The sequence below is a fragment of the Corythoichthys intestinalis genome, chromosome 7, assembly GCF_030265065.1.
Source record: "Corythoichthys intestinalis isolate RoL2023-P3 chromosome 7, ASM3026506v1, whole genome shotgun sequence".
Taxonomy (NCBI): Eukaryota; Metazoa; Chordata; class Actinopteri; order Syngnathiformes; family Syngnathidae; genus Corythoichthys; species Corythoichthys intestinalis.
Window position 1 is genome coordinate 36,523,285 of NC_080401.1, and position 16,143 is coordinate 36,539,427.

Sequence of the window (16,143 nt, forward strand, 5' to 3'; positions counted from 1 at the left end):
ATGGAATTTCGTCTGAACAGGCTGCTGCGTCATTGATGTTGTCATAAATTTTCCAGATTTTTTTAGGATCTGGGTTTTTGGTTTTCTTTTTAATGTCTTGTCTTTTTGAGTTATTGTTACTTACACCTGTTGTCTGCCTGCTATTTGTCACAGCCATGGAGAGAGTTGTGACACTCGCTGCAGGTGGTTACAAGGTAGGCTTGAATAGTTCCAAGCTCAGGCAGGGCTGTAATGTTTTTTCTATGGAATTAACAGTGGTGATTGCAACATTTATGGGGAAAATGGATAAAACTGCGTATCTAAGTACTTGTTTGATTATGTAATTGCATTATAACGTATTTGTAAATGCTAGTTTCAACATTTGGAGTAGTAAGGTGACAACTGAAACTATGTAAACTGTTACGGAGAGGGGAACTTTCCCATGTTGCGGAGGGAAAGAGTCATGTTTGTGTTAGCAATAGCACGGGAAATGGACCTTTACATTTGAATGCAAGATGATTTAAGTTTTTCTTTTTTCACACTGTCAGGAAATAAAACACAACCTATATTCTATTCTAAGGACAGTTGCAAGGACAAAAAGCTCACATTCAAATCCAGTCACTCGAGTTCCATTTTTTAACGTGGCACGGGGATGATCTCCAACTCTCCTCTGCCCGTGCACGCTTTTTATTAGGTAAAATCAGGGGTGAAAGTGGGCCGGAACGCACCGGATCGGCGTTCCGCCAAGAAATACGATGACGGAACACCGTTCCGGCATACGGTGCTTTGATGCTGAAAATATGACGGCAACTGTCAAAACCCAATGTTTAAAAAAAAAAAAAAAACTGCCACGCTGCCACACACGCATCTCCAATAAGAACAATCTACTAATGTCAGATTTACATGCACAAGTGTTAACAATACAAGCCTAATAAAGAGCTTGCTTAGCGTCATCAATTTTCACAGATTTTTATTATTCATTTATTCTACGTAGTTCTCCCCAGCGTCTCTCTCTATCTGACAAGTCGCATTGCCTGTAGCCCTTTTCACACATATTACCAGGGAATTTCCCGTATAAGGTAACGCAGGATTTACTCTCGTCATTGCTTTCGTGCATGAAAAGATTCCGAGAATGAAGCCGGTTGGACGCTTTCACAGACTTGACCTGTGTTTCCCACTGGCACTCTCTGTGCGTGGAAGGCTGCTGGGCGATTTTATAACCTGGACATTACGTCATTTTTGGTCAGCATTGTCCCAATGTTGGTCAAATCCTGTCGTGTTTTGTTCCGGAGGGAGCGTTCCCCGACGTGTAACTGCAACCAATTTAAGGTCATCAAGAGGTAAGATCGGGCCTAAAAAAATCCAGCCCGACCCGACCCGACCTGGGTCCGCTGGTATTAATGCCCAATCCGCCCGAGCCCGATCAATTAACTTGATTTGCAGGCCCGAAAAAAACCCCAAAATGTTATGTTTTATTTGTAGGCCCGAGCCCGGAAAAAAAAAAACGAAATTTTATATTTTATTTGTAGGCCCAAGCCCGAGAAAAAAACCCCTAAAAATTCTATGTATTATTTGTGAGGAGGAGAGGGAAGGGATGCTCCAGTCAGACCTGGACAGATCACTGCTTGCTGCTTGGAAAAACGGGCTAGTTGCGTTTTGCGTGATCACATTTGGTGACAATGCCTGCGCATTAAAGCCTGTCTTTTGTAACGAATTCTCAGTTGGCAGAAAAAAAACGCAACTTTTCTTAATGTTTAAATAGTCTACATATTTTTATGATCATTTTAAATGCATTTGCACAACGAAATAACGCTGGAAAAGTTTGTAAAATGTAAATAAACAGATGCGGTTTTGCATCGCAGAGGAGAAAGAGTAAAAAGAGGGCGCATGGCACGCTCTGGCTCTGCAATGACCATACAGCGCCTTGTCTTTTTTATCCAAATTATTTATTTGATAAGTATTCCTTTGTTTAACATCCATACATCGTTTTGGTATACATATATAAATATATATTTATTTTAAAAATTTAGCGAGAACCCCGACCCGTACGTAATGATTGACATTTTAATTTCGTTATGTTTTCAGTTTAATTTAGCCATTTCCAGCTTGCCATGTTTATAGCCCTGCTTTCACACACACCAGGAGAAAACCAACGCAGGCATGGTGAGAACATGCAAACTCCACACTGGAAGGCCGGAGCCCGGGATTGAACCCTTGCTATCAGAACTGTGAGGGGAACGTGCTAACCACCGTGAAACCTGTTGTGTTTTATTTAGGGCTGTCAAACGATTAAAATTTTTAATCGAGTTAATTACAGCTTAAAAATTAATTAATCGTAATTAATCGCAATTAATCGCAATTCAAACCATCTATAAAGTAAGCCATATTTTTCTGTAAGTTATATATATATTCTGTAAAATAAATCGTTGGAATGGAAAGATAAGACACAAGATGGATATATACATTCAACATACGGTACATAAGGACTGTAGTGGCCATTTCACTCTACTGTCATTTAAATCTGTCTATGCTGTCCTCACTCCGAAGCGTCTACTTTTTCCAAAGCTAGACAGCTAGAGAACGACGCCTTAATAATCAGACTTCCTTTTTCATCTGATTTATTAATAAAATGGCCTCAAACCATTGTCCTCTTTAGACCGTCGTAAAACTAAAAAAAAAAAGTACACAAGCATTGCATTAGCAACAACGTTAGCTTAGCACGCTATACAGGTTCACTAAACATAAACAAAAAGCGTCTCATACAAAAAATATAACATTTCGCTTACTAACATAATATGTACATTCTTTACAACAACCATACTTACAGACAAATCTTGTCCAAGGATCATATAAGCACAACATTATCAGCCCAAGACGTCGTGCAGCCATATTGAACTGGCAAGAAGACAATAAACCATGTCGCAAAGCGACCACAAGAGTTCGCTGTTAGACAGCACAAAAAGCCTTGCTGTAAAACTTACCAAAAGGCAGAATACTTTCTGAGCGGGACATGTGCGTTAATTGCGTCAAATATTTTAACGTGATTAATTTAAAACATTAATTACCGCGCGTTAGCGCGATAATTTTGACAGCCCTAGTTTTATTGTGTTATATTTATAACTGTGCCAAAAGTTCTTGCATTTTGGTGGTTTTAGGAGGTTTAAGCCCCCCGCCCCCCCCACACACACACACACACACAAAAATAAATAAATAAAAAGGGCTCTGTGGCGAACTTTATGTTAGGGAGTTCCGGCAAGAAATTCTAGCCACTTTCACCCCTGGGTAAAATCACATGATAACAGAATATGCAAAAAGAGTACATAGCATGCAGTTATGGGTTAGTTCAGAATAGCAATAGTTTAGGAAGTGCCTTATTTGGTGTTGTTTCTCAAAACTGAATGCTTACTATGAAACAGAAGTGAAACTTATTACAGCTCAACCTGGGGATTTTCCACAGAAGGTACGACCTTGGAGAATTTAGCTGTAGCTGGGACGAAAGGGAGTCAAAACTTGATAAGGCACAAACCCAAGGTTTCAAAGGAATATTTGCAGCACATGAACAATAAGTATGAATAAAATCTCACAAACGATTATAGTGTAATATAGATTCACAACAGTTGATGTGTTTTATAAGCATGAATAAAATATATTCCTTCACACACAACTAGAACACTGTTTGTTCCAGAGAATGTTTACATTCCCTTGATTCACCTATCTGTGGTAATATTAATAAAAATATTAAAGATAATGTATAACAATAACAAATCATTACCCATTGATAAAGAAAATCATATTTTTTCTATTGAACTATTAGGGAAATTGGTGTCATGGTTCATTGTTTAGACCTAATGTTTTATAGATTAGTGTGCTGTGATGGTTGTGCAGCATTTGGATGCACCAATCGGTCCGAGAAGGGCACTCGTACATACTGTATGGTTTCTCCCAAGGCCAAGAGTAGCGGAAAGAAAATGGGTGGCAATGGTCATGCCTTAACTAGATACTCTATGATGAGGGTGATACCTTCAAAACTTACAAAATCCAGCTAACAATCACATGACAGCTGGTCGTCTACCAATACTAACAAATAATTCTGAAAGAGTTTACAATTTGAAAGAGATAGGGACTTACATTGACTTGATTACATATGACATTTTGGAGGGAAAATGACAAGCAGTACTCAATTTGAACATTTAGGGATGTACGTAGTTTTCTAAGGGGTGTACTCACTTTTGTTGCCAGGGGTTTAGATATTAATGGCGATATTTTGAGTTATTTTGAGGGGAAAATAAATTAACTCGATTATATAAGCTGCACGCAGACTACGTTTCATTGTGTCAAAGTATCTGCAGAAATGCGAGGGGTGTAGTCACTTTTGTGGTACACTGTACATCATAAAGCACCTTTTTTTTTTTTTAAATACTTGACAGCCAGCCATTCAAATGAATTGGGTCCGCCCTCGTTGACGTGATGTTTGGAACTATTCGAGGCTCCATTACCCGGAGGTGCCCACGAGTAAAATTGTATAATGGATCCCTATGGGAGTGTCACAACTCTCTTTCTACATGGCTCTGCTTTTTGTGTGTTCCTCCAATCAGACCGCTGCCTCTTGTTTTGCCCAGATGTTTTTCATTATGTCGTTACTTTATTTGTGTATATTCGTTCCTGATTTCTTTAGTCTTTACTTTGTTTTTGTTCATGTCATGTCCTTGTTCCTGCCCTGTTGTGTTCTCCTTTTCGACTAAGTTTATCCCCAATTCTTCTGTTTGCACTCCTGTCTTTTTCTGTAATTTAGTTTTTGTAAATGAAGTAGGTTTGTTCCAATCATGTTTTTTGCTCCCGATCCAGATCGTTTTAGTTTGAGTATCTGCCGATCCCGATATTTCCCGATCCTATTGCTTTTTTTTTGCTCCCGATTCAATTCCAATCATTCCCGATCATTTTTCCCGATCATATACATTTTGGCAATGCGTTAAGAAAAATATGAATAAAACTCGGACGAATATATACATTCAACATACAGTACATTAGTACTGTATTTGTTTATTATGACAATAAATCTTCAAGATGGCATTTACATTATTAACATTATTTCTGTGAGAGGGATCCATGGATAGAAAGACTTGTAATTCTTAAAGGATAAATGTGACTTTGTATATTGGGACTAAATATTGCCATCTAGTATATTTGTTGAGCTTTCAGTAAATGATACTGTAGCCATGCCCAAATGCATGATGGGAAGTGCAACCATGACTGTGCGTGGTGCTACCAATAGATATATCTTCTCTGCGTTGGGAAATAACATAAGGTGTTAAGAAAAAGATCAATTGCTACCTTGCTTCCCCGCATTGCTTCCCATGATATTTCTAAGCGTAGGGAGAGGGATTGTAAGGCTTTAGCCAATTAAAAAAAGGCTCTACAGGCTGCCAAAATTCACTCTACTCATTTTACGCTGCCTTTAAGCTCTCTACATAGGTAAAACGGCGCCATTACAGATTGAGCGCGACAATGCGTAAGTGGGTCGTGCAGCGCATGCATTAATTGCGTTAAATATTTTAACGTGATACATTTTTTAAAAAATTAATTACTGCCGTTATCGGGATAAATGTGATAGCCCTACCTTAAGCCTAAACTAAAGACTCTGGATGAGTGTAACATATTCTGTCTGTAATGTTAAATACAATTAGAAAACGATTTAATTGAAAAATATAGGCATGGCAGATATTTTTTTGCCGATTCCGATACTTTGAAAATGACGTGATCGGACCCGATCGATCGGGACATCTCTAGAAGCAATATTTACTGTAGTTTGCACCAGCCCGTAAACCTAACAAATTTGCCTCTAACTCAAGTTTGCTCAGATACTCTGCTGAATGTCTTCTTGGCCATTGCTGTGGATAACCTTGCCAATGCACAAGAGCTCACAAAGGTAGACTTTAATAACACTGCTCATAACTCATTGGATGCCATTGATTGGACGTCTGTCGTCGCTAATTGCACTGAAACATCATCATTCAATGCCAACCCTCACAGTTCAAATGACTCGCTTGTCTCCTATAGGATGAGGAGGAAGCCGAAGCCGCTTTCAACCAGAAGCATGCGCTCCAGAAAGCCAAGGAGGTCGGCCCACTCTCCTCCTTCATGTCTTCAGAGTAAGTCCTCCTCCTCGCCACTATAGAGTGTGCATATGGAACTCATTTCACACGACTGACTAGTTTAATGAAGTAGATTTGAATACATACTTAACAGCAGGATGCAAAGTAGTCAGGGATAGACGCTTGAGTCAATGGGTTTGACTTGTTTGAATACAGTAGCTTAATATATTTGTCATAGTGACAAGTGCACTTAGTGAGTCCAGTCGGATCTTTAATCTGAAACGTTGCTAGGAAGGTTTAGGTAATGCGAGGTAAATACTGTAAAGTGGGCACAGGCCATTTTTCTTCATATCCGTTTTTTTGGTGTGCCCGTTCTGACTGCCGTTTTCCATCGAGCCCGTAAATGTAGTACATGCGCACGAACTCGCAGTCGACATGCGCTGAGAAAACTGACCCGCATGCGCAGAGGCATCAAAACAAATGAATGCACATGCTCGCCCCATGTCATTCTTGGGTGATCATTAGGGCTGTCAAACGATTAAAATTTTTAATCGAGTTAATCACAGCTTAAAAATTAATTAATCGTAATTAATCGCAATTCAAACCATCTTTAAAATATGCCATATTTTTCTGTAAATTATTGTTAAAATGGAAAGATAAGACACGAGACGGATATATACTTTACATATAACATACAGTACATAAATACTGTATTTGTTTATTATAACAATACATCCACAAATGGCATTATTAACATTCTTTCAGTTAAAGTGATCCACAGATAGAAAGACTTGTAGTTCTTAAAAGATAAATGTTATAGTTACAAGTTTATTTTATAATAAAAACCCCTCTTCATGTTTTCGTTTTAATAAAATTTGTAAAAATTTCAATCAAAAGTAGAGTTAACATAATAATAAAAAGAATAAAAATAACAATAATAAGAATAGAGTGACCAAAGTCTGAGTAAGTTGCCAGTTCAGGCCAGTTCACTTTGCATTGTTGTTTAACTGTGTGCGAATAGGGCCTCATTACTACAGACTGAAGTGCTTTTCTTTTTGTGAACATTTTTTTTTTGAGAGAGAGATAGGGGTATTATTTTTGTTGTGCTCTCACTAAATGATACTTATGTTTGTTGTGAAGGAGTTGCCGAAGCTTATGCCAATAAATGGCGCGGTCCAAAGAACGCCTGTGTCCACTCGCCTTTATAACATATATATCTCTGTACATACTGTATCTTACCCAAAATACAACAAGTGACACATAATTGCCACTAAAAAAGAAAACTTAAAGAAATATGCGTGGAGCACAAATAGCACAATGTAACAGCATAAACATCTCACAAATACTAATTCTCCCGCTTTTAGAAGGAATAACATTAGTATGGAATGGCGCTGCCCCCAAGCGGCCAGTGGCATTCTCTTCACTCTTAATGTTCATAAACCGCGTCATTGTAATCTGTTTGAGGCAATGCGTGAGCGGGTCATTCAGTGCATGTGTTAATTGTGTCAAACATTTTAACGTGATTAATTTAAAAAATTAATTAACGCCCGTTAACATGATAATTTTGACAGCCCTACTGATCATATTTTGATTTCCAAAAAGAGGACACAAATAACAGACATAAATAATCCCCGTTTAGTTTCATATTCAAAATTGATATGGTTTCAAAGAATGCATGCATGCACTGTGCGTGCATGACGCACAGCACACACATACGGTCAGTTTGCCCCGACTTTCGGCCATGTAAGCAATATTGAAATACAGTACGGTTCATTTGGCACACAGAAGGAAAAAAGAGCATTCTCAGGCATATTCCCCCCAATTAAATTTTTTGTGGCTGTTTTCCCGCCCGCCTCTTCCCTAAAAGGCGAGTCGAGGCTAGGCGCTAATGCTAATGTACAGTTCCATCACTGCAGTCCTCAGTGCCTCTCGCTTTTTGCTAACGTAATTGCTGCATGAATTCTGATTTGTGAGACTTGACATTTCAGACCACAGCCACATTCCAGAAAAATGTGGCCCAGATCAGATGTTAACCACATACGAAAGTGACGTACAGTAGATCGGATTTGAAATGGTCCAATTTTATGCGACCTGTCCGGTTCAGATAGTCAAGTTAATGCCTCACTCTACTCAGAAAAACATGAAAAAAAATCGGATTTGTGCATTAAGACCTGCGGTATGAACCGAGCCCACCATTTGCACGTCCATAGCTTGTTGAGCCTTTTCGTCTTCTTCCGTAAAGTTTTATGAAAGATGGTGCTTGCTCCTTAACAAAATTAAAAGATCAATTGTCACTCATTGGCATTGTCTGGACTCTGGTCCTGTGATTGCTTGCCTGTGAGCACTGTGTTAGCCATTTGTGCTATGGCAGTGCCTTATTGACACTTTGCACTTGCCAGGATTATTTCAGACAGAACATAATCCCAAAAAACTGATTTTTGCACTATTTTGATTGAAAGATTTGTAGTTCTTTAAAAGAAACGTTATTATGAGTTAAAATAATTTGATATTAAAACTAGGGCTGTCAAACGATTAAAATTTTTAATCGAGTTAATCACAGCTTTAAAATTATTTAATCCTAATTAATCGCGTTTCAAACTATCTCTAAAATATGCCATATTTTTCAGTAAATTATTGTTGGAATGGAAAGATAAGACAAGACGGATATATACAATCAACATACTGTATATAAGTACTGTATTTGTTTATTATAACAATAAATCCACAAGATGGCATTAACATGATATACATTCTTTCTGTGAAAAGGATCCACGAATAGAAAGACTTGTAATTCTTAAAAGATAAATGTGAGTTCAAGTTATAGTAATTTTATATTAAAATTTAAAACCCCTCTTAATGTTTTCGTTTGAATAAATTTTTTAAAATTTTCAATCAAAAAATAAACTAATAGTTCGCCATTGTGGAAGGTAGTGATTGAAATACACCACAAGGTGTCAAGGGCGAGTTTTAAATTAATTGGAGATCTATACGTTTTTCTAGAGCGTTTTGCCCCTGGACTGACGCCGTAGTTTCCGGGTTCATTGTACCTTATGTTCATTTGAGTTTTCACTTCACAACGTACGAGACCTCTGTTAGTTTGTATATTGTGACTAAATATTGCCATCTAGTGTATTTGTTGAGCTAAACGAAATGTTTGAATAGAGTTTGACCAAAGTCTGAGTATTATTTTGCATAGCTATTTTGATTGGGAATGCCAGTTCTCTTGCAATGAGCGCTTTTCTTTTTGTGAACATTTTTTTTTTTGAGAGATAGGAATATCATTTTTGTTGTGCTTTGAGTAAATGATACTGTAGCGACCTAACTGTTCCGCCCAAATGCATAATGGGAAGTTGGGCCACCATGACTGTCAGTGGTGGCTGCAAATGGTATATCTTCTCTGCGTTGTGTTAATTCTTCCCCACGTCGCTCGCCACAATAGTTATAATTGTTGTGGAAGAGATGCCAAAGCTTATGCCAATAAATAGAGCGGCCCCAATGAATGCCTGTGTCCACTCCACTCGCTTGTCTCTGCCTGTTACAGTAGCTCTCAATATACATAAAACGGCGCCATTGTAGTCTGTTTACGGCAATGCATGAGTGGGTCGTTCCACGCATGCTTTAAATACGTTAAATATTTTAACGTGATTAATTAAAAAAAAAAAAAATTACCGCCCGTTAACGCGATAAGTTTGACAGCCCTAATTAAAACCCCTCTTGATGTGTTCGTTTTATACAATTTGAAAAATGAGTTTAACTAGTAGGTCGCCATTGTTGTTGACATCACTAGGTTACGCTGCCAGGCTTCCACAGTGTGAATCTACCGACAGAAACGTGTCATCTGTACAACCCTTTCAATTTGAAACAGAGGAGCATTAATGAGCAGTACTGTCGAAATTTCACAAAATGATAAGCAAAAGCAAATTGAACAGGAAAGACGAGATGTGATGAGAGTATGACTAAACCGGTATTCTGCCAAAATGTGCTACACCACCGAAACATCTTACAAGAGGTAGGGCTGGGCGATATGGCCTTAAACATGTATCACGATAAATTGAGCAGATTTATCTCGATAACGATAAATGACGATAAATTCGCCCAAGCATACTGTTATATAATTTGAAAATCTGAATCAATGCATGAAATACAGATTAACTGTTTCTTGTTGATTTATTTACCAGCATTCAATTTCATATACTGTATTTAACAAGTGTACATGCAGTCTAAACATTAAGTTTATAAAAATCTATTGTAAGCAATAAGAATTCAAGTATGTACACTATCAAAATCAATATGCCTGTGCAAACATGTCATTGTAACACAAATGACTTGCAGCTTGAACAGTACACTTCAAAAAGACAACTTATTGTTAATGGCTGCTGTGACATAATTATTAAATACAAGTGTTTACATTATGGTTTCAAGGTCCCCCCCCAGTGCATTTTTTAATAAATGCACGCACAAATGAACCCCCAAACAAACAGAGAGAGACACACACATTAAAGCTATATTGATCTTCTTCAAATGAAACGCTTAAGATTTTATGATAGCAATAATGACACAGAAATAAGCACATACAGAAAAATAGCTAGGGCCATTTCTCGGTCATTATAAGTTTCGCCGTTGGATTGTACTTTATGCTGAATGATTTACCATCACAAAAGCTATCAGAGGAATCACACACAGACAGATACAAAATAACGCCACATAGTAATTGCTAGATGCAGTCTGTGCCCAATCCACTCGTTAAGTTCAGCCGTTTCGACAAAGTTAGAGCCGCTATCCGACTCCATCACGTTCATTTGTAGCGTTAGCCGCTAGCTAGCGTTAGCCTGGCTACCAGTAGAAAGCACTGAAAGCACCATCTCCGGAAATCGTGAGAACAAGGGAGGACAGCGGGTGAAAGCCCGTCTGGATGCCACCAAGAGTCTACTAAATGTCGGTTGAAAGTTTGGTGAACCTCCCTTAAGCCACACTCCCTCACGTTTTGCTTGTAGCGTTAGCTGCTAGCGTTAGCTTACCAGGCTTTTGTTTGATTGGCTTCTTGATGATCACGTGACTCCCTACGTAAGCCCATTGACTGCTTTCTTAAAGGGGAATGAACATAGACGAACAACACAGAATCAAAGCGGGATGAAAAGACTATATTTTCTTGTTTTATTAATTTACCGAATTTACCGACATAGTCAAAATTACGTCGGTCATCGTTAAGAATTTCGGTGACGGTAAATTTTCGGTTTACCGCCCTGCCCTAACAAGAGGCGAATTTTACACCCAATGTACTACGGTGCTATTTCAGTATTGTAAGTACTCGCGACTTTTCGCCGATGTGCGCATCTGTTGGATGTCTCGCCGCGTAGAAGGAATTAGTGACACTAGTGACAGTGCCAAACTACGTCATCACCCCGAGCGTCCATTGTGCGCATATTACATGACGCCCTTGTAGGTCAAAACATGTACTAAGTATTATAGGTTTTTAAAGCAATGGCAATATTTTATGTGTTTCTAATAACATATTTTAGTAAAAGAGCTATTATGGCTTATTAGAGCCTACAAGTCTTTAAATCAGAGGTTCCCTTTAAGTTCACGACCGCATATATCGGTATTAGTTTGATATCAGTATCAAACTTTTGGAGTTGACCATCATCGGGATATCGGTTATCAGTTTAAAAGTCATTATCAGACAACTCTTGTCGTAAAAATTGTCTATAAAAAGTTGACACACCCCAGTCTAAATGATAGTATTTTGTGGTTTCAGTTCAACCTTGGGTTCAATGGGCCATAAGAGAAATTCCCAAAGTCGTGGGACAATGTGTATGGTCCAGTGAAACTGGGATGTGTAGACTTTTGATGTACCGTACTTTATGCCAAGTCATTTGGGCAGTTGCATGACCTCTTTCCCCGCACTAGCCAGATTTTTCCAGATTGCAAGAATTAACTCTTGGATGCGCATGTGCATGTAGAGAATCACAGCCTGCCTTTTTAAACCAAATGCACGAGAAACCCTTTGTTGTATGGGAATGCAAAGACAGATTTTCCTCTGTACCTTTTATTTTTTATTTACTGCAAACAAAACAGCACAGGCTGAAAAAGAAACAAAACAGGGATTTAGATTGAGCTGAGCTAGTGTGACGGATGCTCGTCACAACTAAGGAGGAGGACAGGAATTCACCGGCATTTGTATGCACGCAGTACGCTCTGAACTTTATCGAATTTCAGTGGTTGGTAGACTTTTGACCTTGAAGAAACTTGCATGGCAGCAAGAGATAAAAAATAAAAAATTGCAGCATGTTGGATAGAGGATGAAGATAAATCCTACGCATGTGTTTGGTTGGCATGATATTAGGAAGTAAATCATAAATTGCTACAACCTTGCTGAGACGTTGTCAGACTTTGAATTGCTCCTTAATATTGCACTTGGCAAAGCATGACTTGAGGATGTGTCAATGCTTGGAGGTGGTCATGATTACAAAAAATGAAAATTCTATCTGTGATTGCTGTAAAAACCCATCTCTGTGTTGTTGTTGTTGTTGTTTTTTTTCCATGTATTTATGTACACATGATGTTAAATGTGAATGTCCCCGATGCCTTTTGATCATTGTTGCGCTCTCAATGTTTATGAATGTTTCCTTTCAGATACGAGTCATCTTGTTTGTTAATGTGTCGCTTGGCTGCAGTAGAGACACACTTCAAAGAATTGAGACAATTGAAGTTGGTATCATTGGCTGCCACTGACAGCATCAAACGTCCAATCAATTTGAAGTGGGAGGGCCCATTTCAAATGGATGAGACGTCCATTGCCTTCAATTGCACTGAAACATCATCATTAATTTCCAACCTTTCACAGTTAACATGGATTACAGATGGCAAAAAAAAGTAATTTCAGAATGACTTATGAATGAACTCAGAAACTTTAATTTTAAACAGATTACAAAAATACTTCAAATTTCCCTGTTTTTGAAAGTCCTCCACTGTACAGTGTTACCTCTACTTCTAAAATTAATTGGTTCATAACCTGGAAATTCCATAAGAAGAGACGCGTTTTCCATGTAAATGCCATTATCTGTTCCAAGCCCCCCAGTGGTTAAACATAAATCTTTTATAAAGCATAAAAATGCATCAAAACATGTAAATAATACAGTACATGTACAATTAGATCATTGCAAGATAACCATGAAGTTGTGCACAAAGTAAAAATCAAAGAATAAAGTAAAGAATATAAGTCAATACACTCACCTTAAGCTGTGGGAATACCTCGCGGCCCGAAGGGCGAATGAAGAGGACGCTGGGATACACACATACGCATACAGTAGAGGTCCCTCTTAGCCAATTTTAAGCCGGGAACATGCTAAGCAATAGTAAATGGCAGCCCAGATAGCAAAATACAGTGCGGAGAACAAGTATTTGATACACTGCCGATTTTGCTGGTTTTCCCACTTGCAAAGCATGTAGAGGTCTGTAATTTGTAACATAAGTTCTCTTCCACTGTGAGGGACGGAATCTAATACAAAAAAACAGAAAATCACGTTGTATTATTTTTAAATAATAGATTTGCATTTAATTGCATGAAATAAGTATTTGATACATCACAAAAATCGAACTTAATAGTTGGTACATAAACCTTTGTTTGCTATTACAGATACCAAACGTTTCCTGTAGTCCTTGACAAGGTTTGCACACACTGCAGCAGGGGATTTGGCCCATTCCTCCATGCAGATCTTCTCCAGAGCCTTCAGGTTTCGGGGCTGCTGCCGGGCAACACGGACTTTCAGCTCCCTCCATAGATTTTCTATCGGATTCAGATCTGGTGACTGGCTAGCCCACTCCAGGACCTTAAGATGCTTCTTACGGAGCCACTATTTAGTTGCCTTGGCTGTGTGCTTTGGGTCGTTGTCATGCTGGAAGACCCAGCCACGACCCATCTTCAGGGCTCTCCCTGAAGGAAGGAGGTTGTCAGCCAAGATCTGGCGATACATAGCCCCATCCATCCTCCCCTCAATACAGTGCAGTCGTCCTGTACCCTTGGCAGAGAAGCAGCCCCAAAAAATGATGTTTCCTCCTCCATGTTTCACGGTTCGGATGGTGTTCTTGGGGTTGTACTCATCCTTCTTTTTCCTCCAAACACGACGAGCTGAGTTTAGACCAAAAAATGCAATTCTGGTCTCATCCGACCACATGACCTTCTCCCATTGTTCCTCTGGATCATCCAGATGGTCAGTGACAAACTTCAGACGTGTCTGGACATGCACTGGCTTCAGCAGCGGGACCTTGCGTGCACTGTAGGATTTTAATCCATGACGGCGTAATGTGTTTCCGATGGTTTTCTTTGAGACTGTGGTTCCAGCTCTCTTCAGGTCATTGACCAGGTCCTGCCGTGTAGTTCTGGGCTGATCCATCACCTTCCTCATGATCAGTGATGCCCCACGAGGTGAGATCTTGCATGGAGCCCCAGAACGAGGCAGATTGACCGTCAACTTGAACTTCTTCCATTTTCTAATAATCGCTCCAACAGTTGTTACCTTCTCACCAAGCTGCTTGCTTATTTTCCTGTAGCCCATCACAGCCTTGTGCAGGCCTATTATTTGATCCCTGATGTCCTTACACAGCTCTTTGGTCTTGGCCATTGTGGAGAGGTTGGAGCGTGTTTGTTTGAGCATGTGAACAGGTGTCTTTTATACAGGTAACAAGTTCAAACAGGTGCAGTCACTTCCGGTAATGAGTGGAGAACAGGAGGGGTTCTTAAAAAAAGAACTAAGAGCCGAAATATTTATGAGTTGGTAATGTATCAAATACTTATTTCATGCAGTTAAATACAAATTTATTATTTAAAAATTATACAATGTGATTTTCTGGATTTTTGTATTAGATTCCATCCCTCACAGTTGAAGAGAACTTATGATACAAATTACAGACCTCTACATGGCTTGCAAGTGGGAAAACCAGCAAAATCGGCAGTGTATCAAATACTTGTTATTCCCACTGTATAACTGGAGCAGACATGGGCCAGATGTACTGCAAATTTCGGCTCCATTTCGTAAAACTGATCCGCCCCACTGTCTTTTTGAACAATGGCCCAAACTCAAATGGAAGTCACTTGCTGGATCAGCTACCAGTTTTGGGCCAGAATTGGTCCAAAGTAGCAGGCACTACATTAATATATGGCCCGCACACGTTACCCAATCTGGGCCAGATTTGTATCAAAATTGTTTTCAGTATTAAATTTGGAGTACATTTTGTTCCATGTATCATACTGTAATGTGCTTATATTGCAAATTAAATTTGTCTATTAAAAGCAATAATGACAACAATTTTTCATGCCATTTATTAATGCTAACATATTAATGCAACATACAACAACGATTAGAACATTGTTTTTTTGTTTTTGGCAAAATATTTTAATTGGAACAAGCAACTCAACATTAAACATGACCCATTTTTATACTGTAAACAACATATTGTATTTGTTAAGTTTCTGGGGTAACGGGGGACCTAATTCATTGACAATGAGAGGAAGCGTTAGTGTCCTAAGAATCCGGTGGGAAGTTTGGTGATAGAACAGGTCAACAGGCAGGCAGGCGTAGTGATGGGTCCAGTGATACTAATGCGCCGGCGTGCGCGCCGAGCTCATGGAGCAACCCCTGCGTCGGTGCGCGTATCGCTACAAGAAAATCACGTGACCGATGCATGAACTCATTGAACTGTGTCGACACAGTCATGACGCAGCAAACTGCTTCAAAAGGAAGCGCGTCTGTCAACGCGATGGAGCTGCTGAAACAATCCACATCTCACGGTTACTTCCTCGTTGTCTACATGCTGTGGAAATGGACGTAAGACAGGGAAAATGCCCTTGTCATCTTCCATTCAAAATACAATTAATTTTAATGTAAATCTTTGTTTATTAGTGTGACAAGTACACGCGGGTCCGTCGTTTGTGGAGCCTTGCCTACATGTCTGCCAACATTTGACCTGCTAGCTTAGTAGTCTGAGCAAACGTCACTCAGTCCCCGACGCGCAGTGCGCGTGGGTTCGAATCCTGGTCAAAACGTACCGCGGAGCAAGACCAAAATTTTCGGTT

General features: G+C 39.2%; 1 protein-coding gene across 1 annotated transcript in view; it reads left to right on the plus strand.

Moving 5' to 3' along the window:
* The window catches only part of LOC130918675 (voltage-dependent R-type calcium channel subunit alpha-1E), a 312,447-nt gene that overhangs the window by 197,737 nt on the left and 98,567 nt on the right, over positions 1 to 16,143 (plus strand). The window contains exons 20-21 of the mRNA XM_057840588.1: positions 5,838 to 5,905; positions 6,037 to 6,128. Of these exons, the coding sequence (XP_057696571.1) occupies positions 5,838 to 5,905; positions 6,037 to 6,128 (160 nt within the window). The remainder of the gene's footprint in view (positions 1 to 5,837; positions 5,906 to 6,036; positions 6,129 to 16,143) is intronic.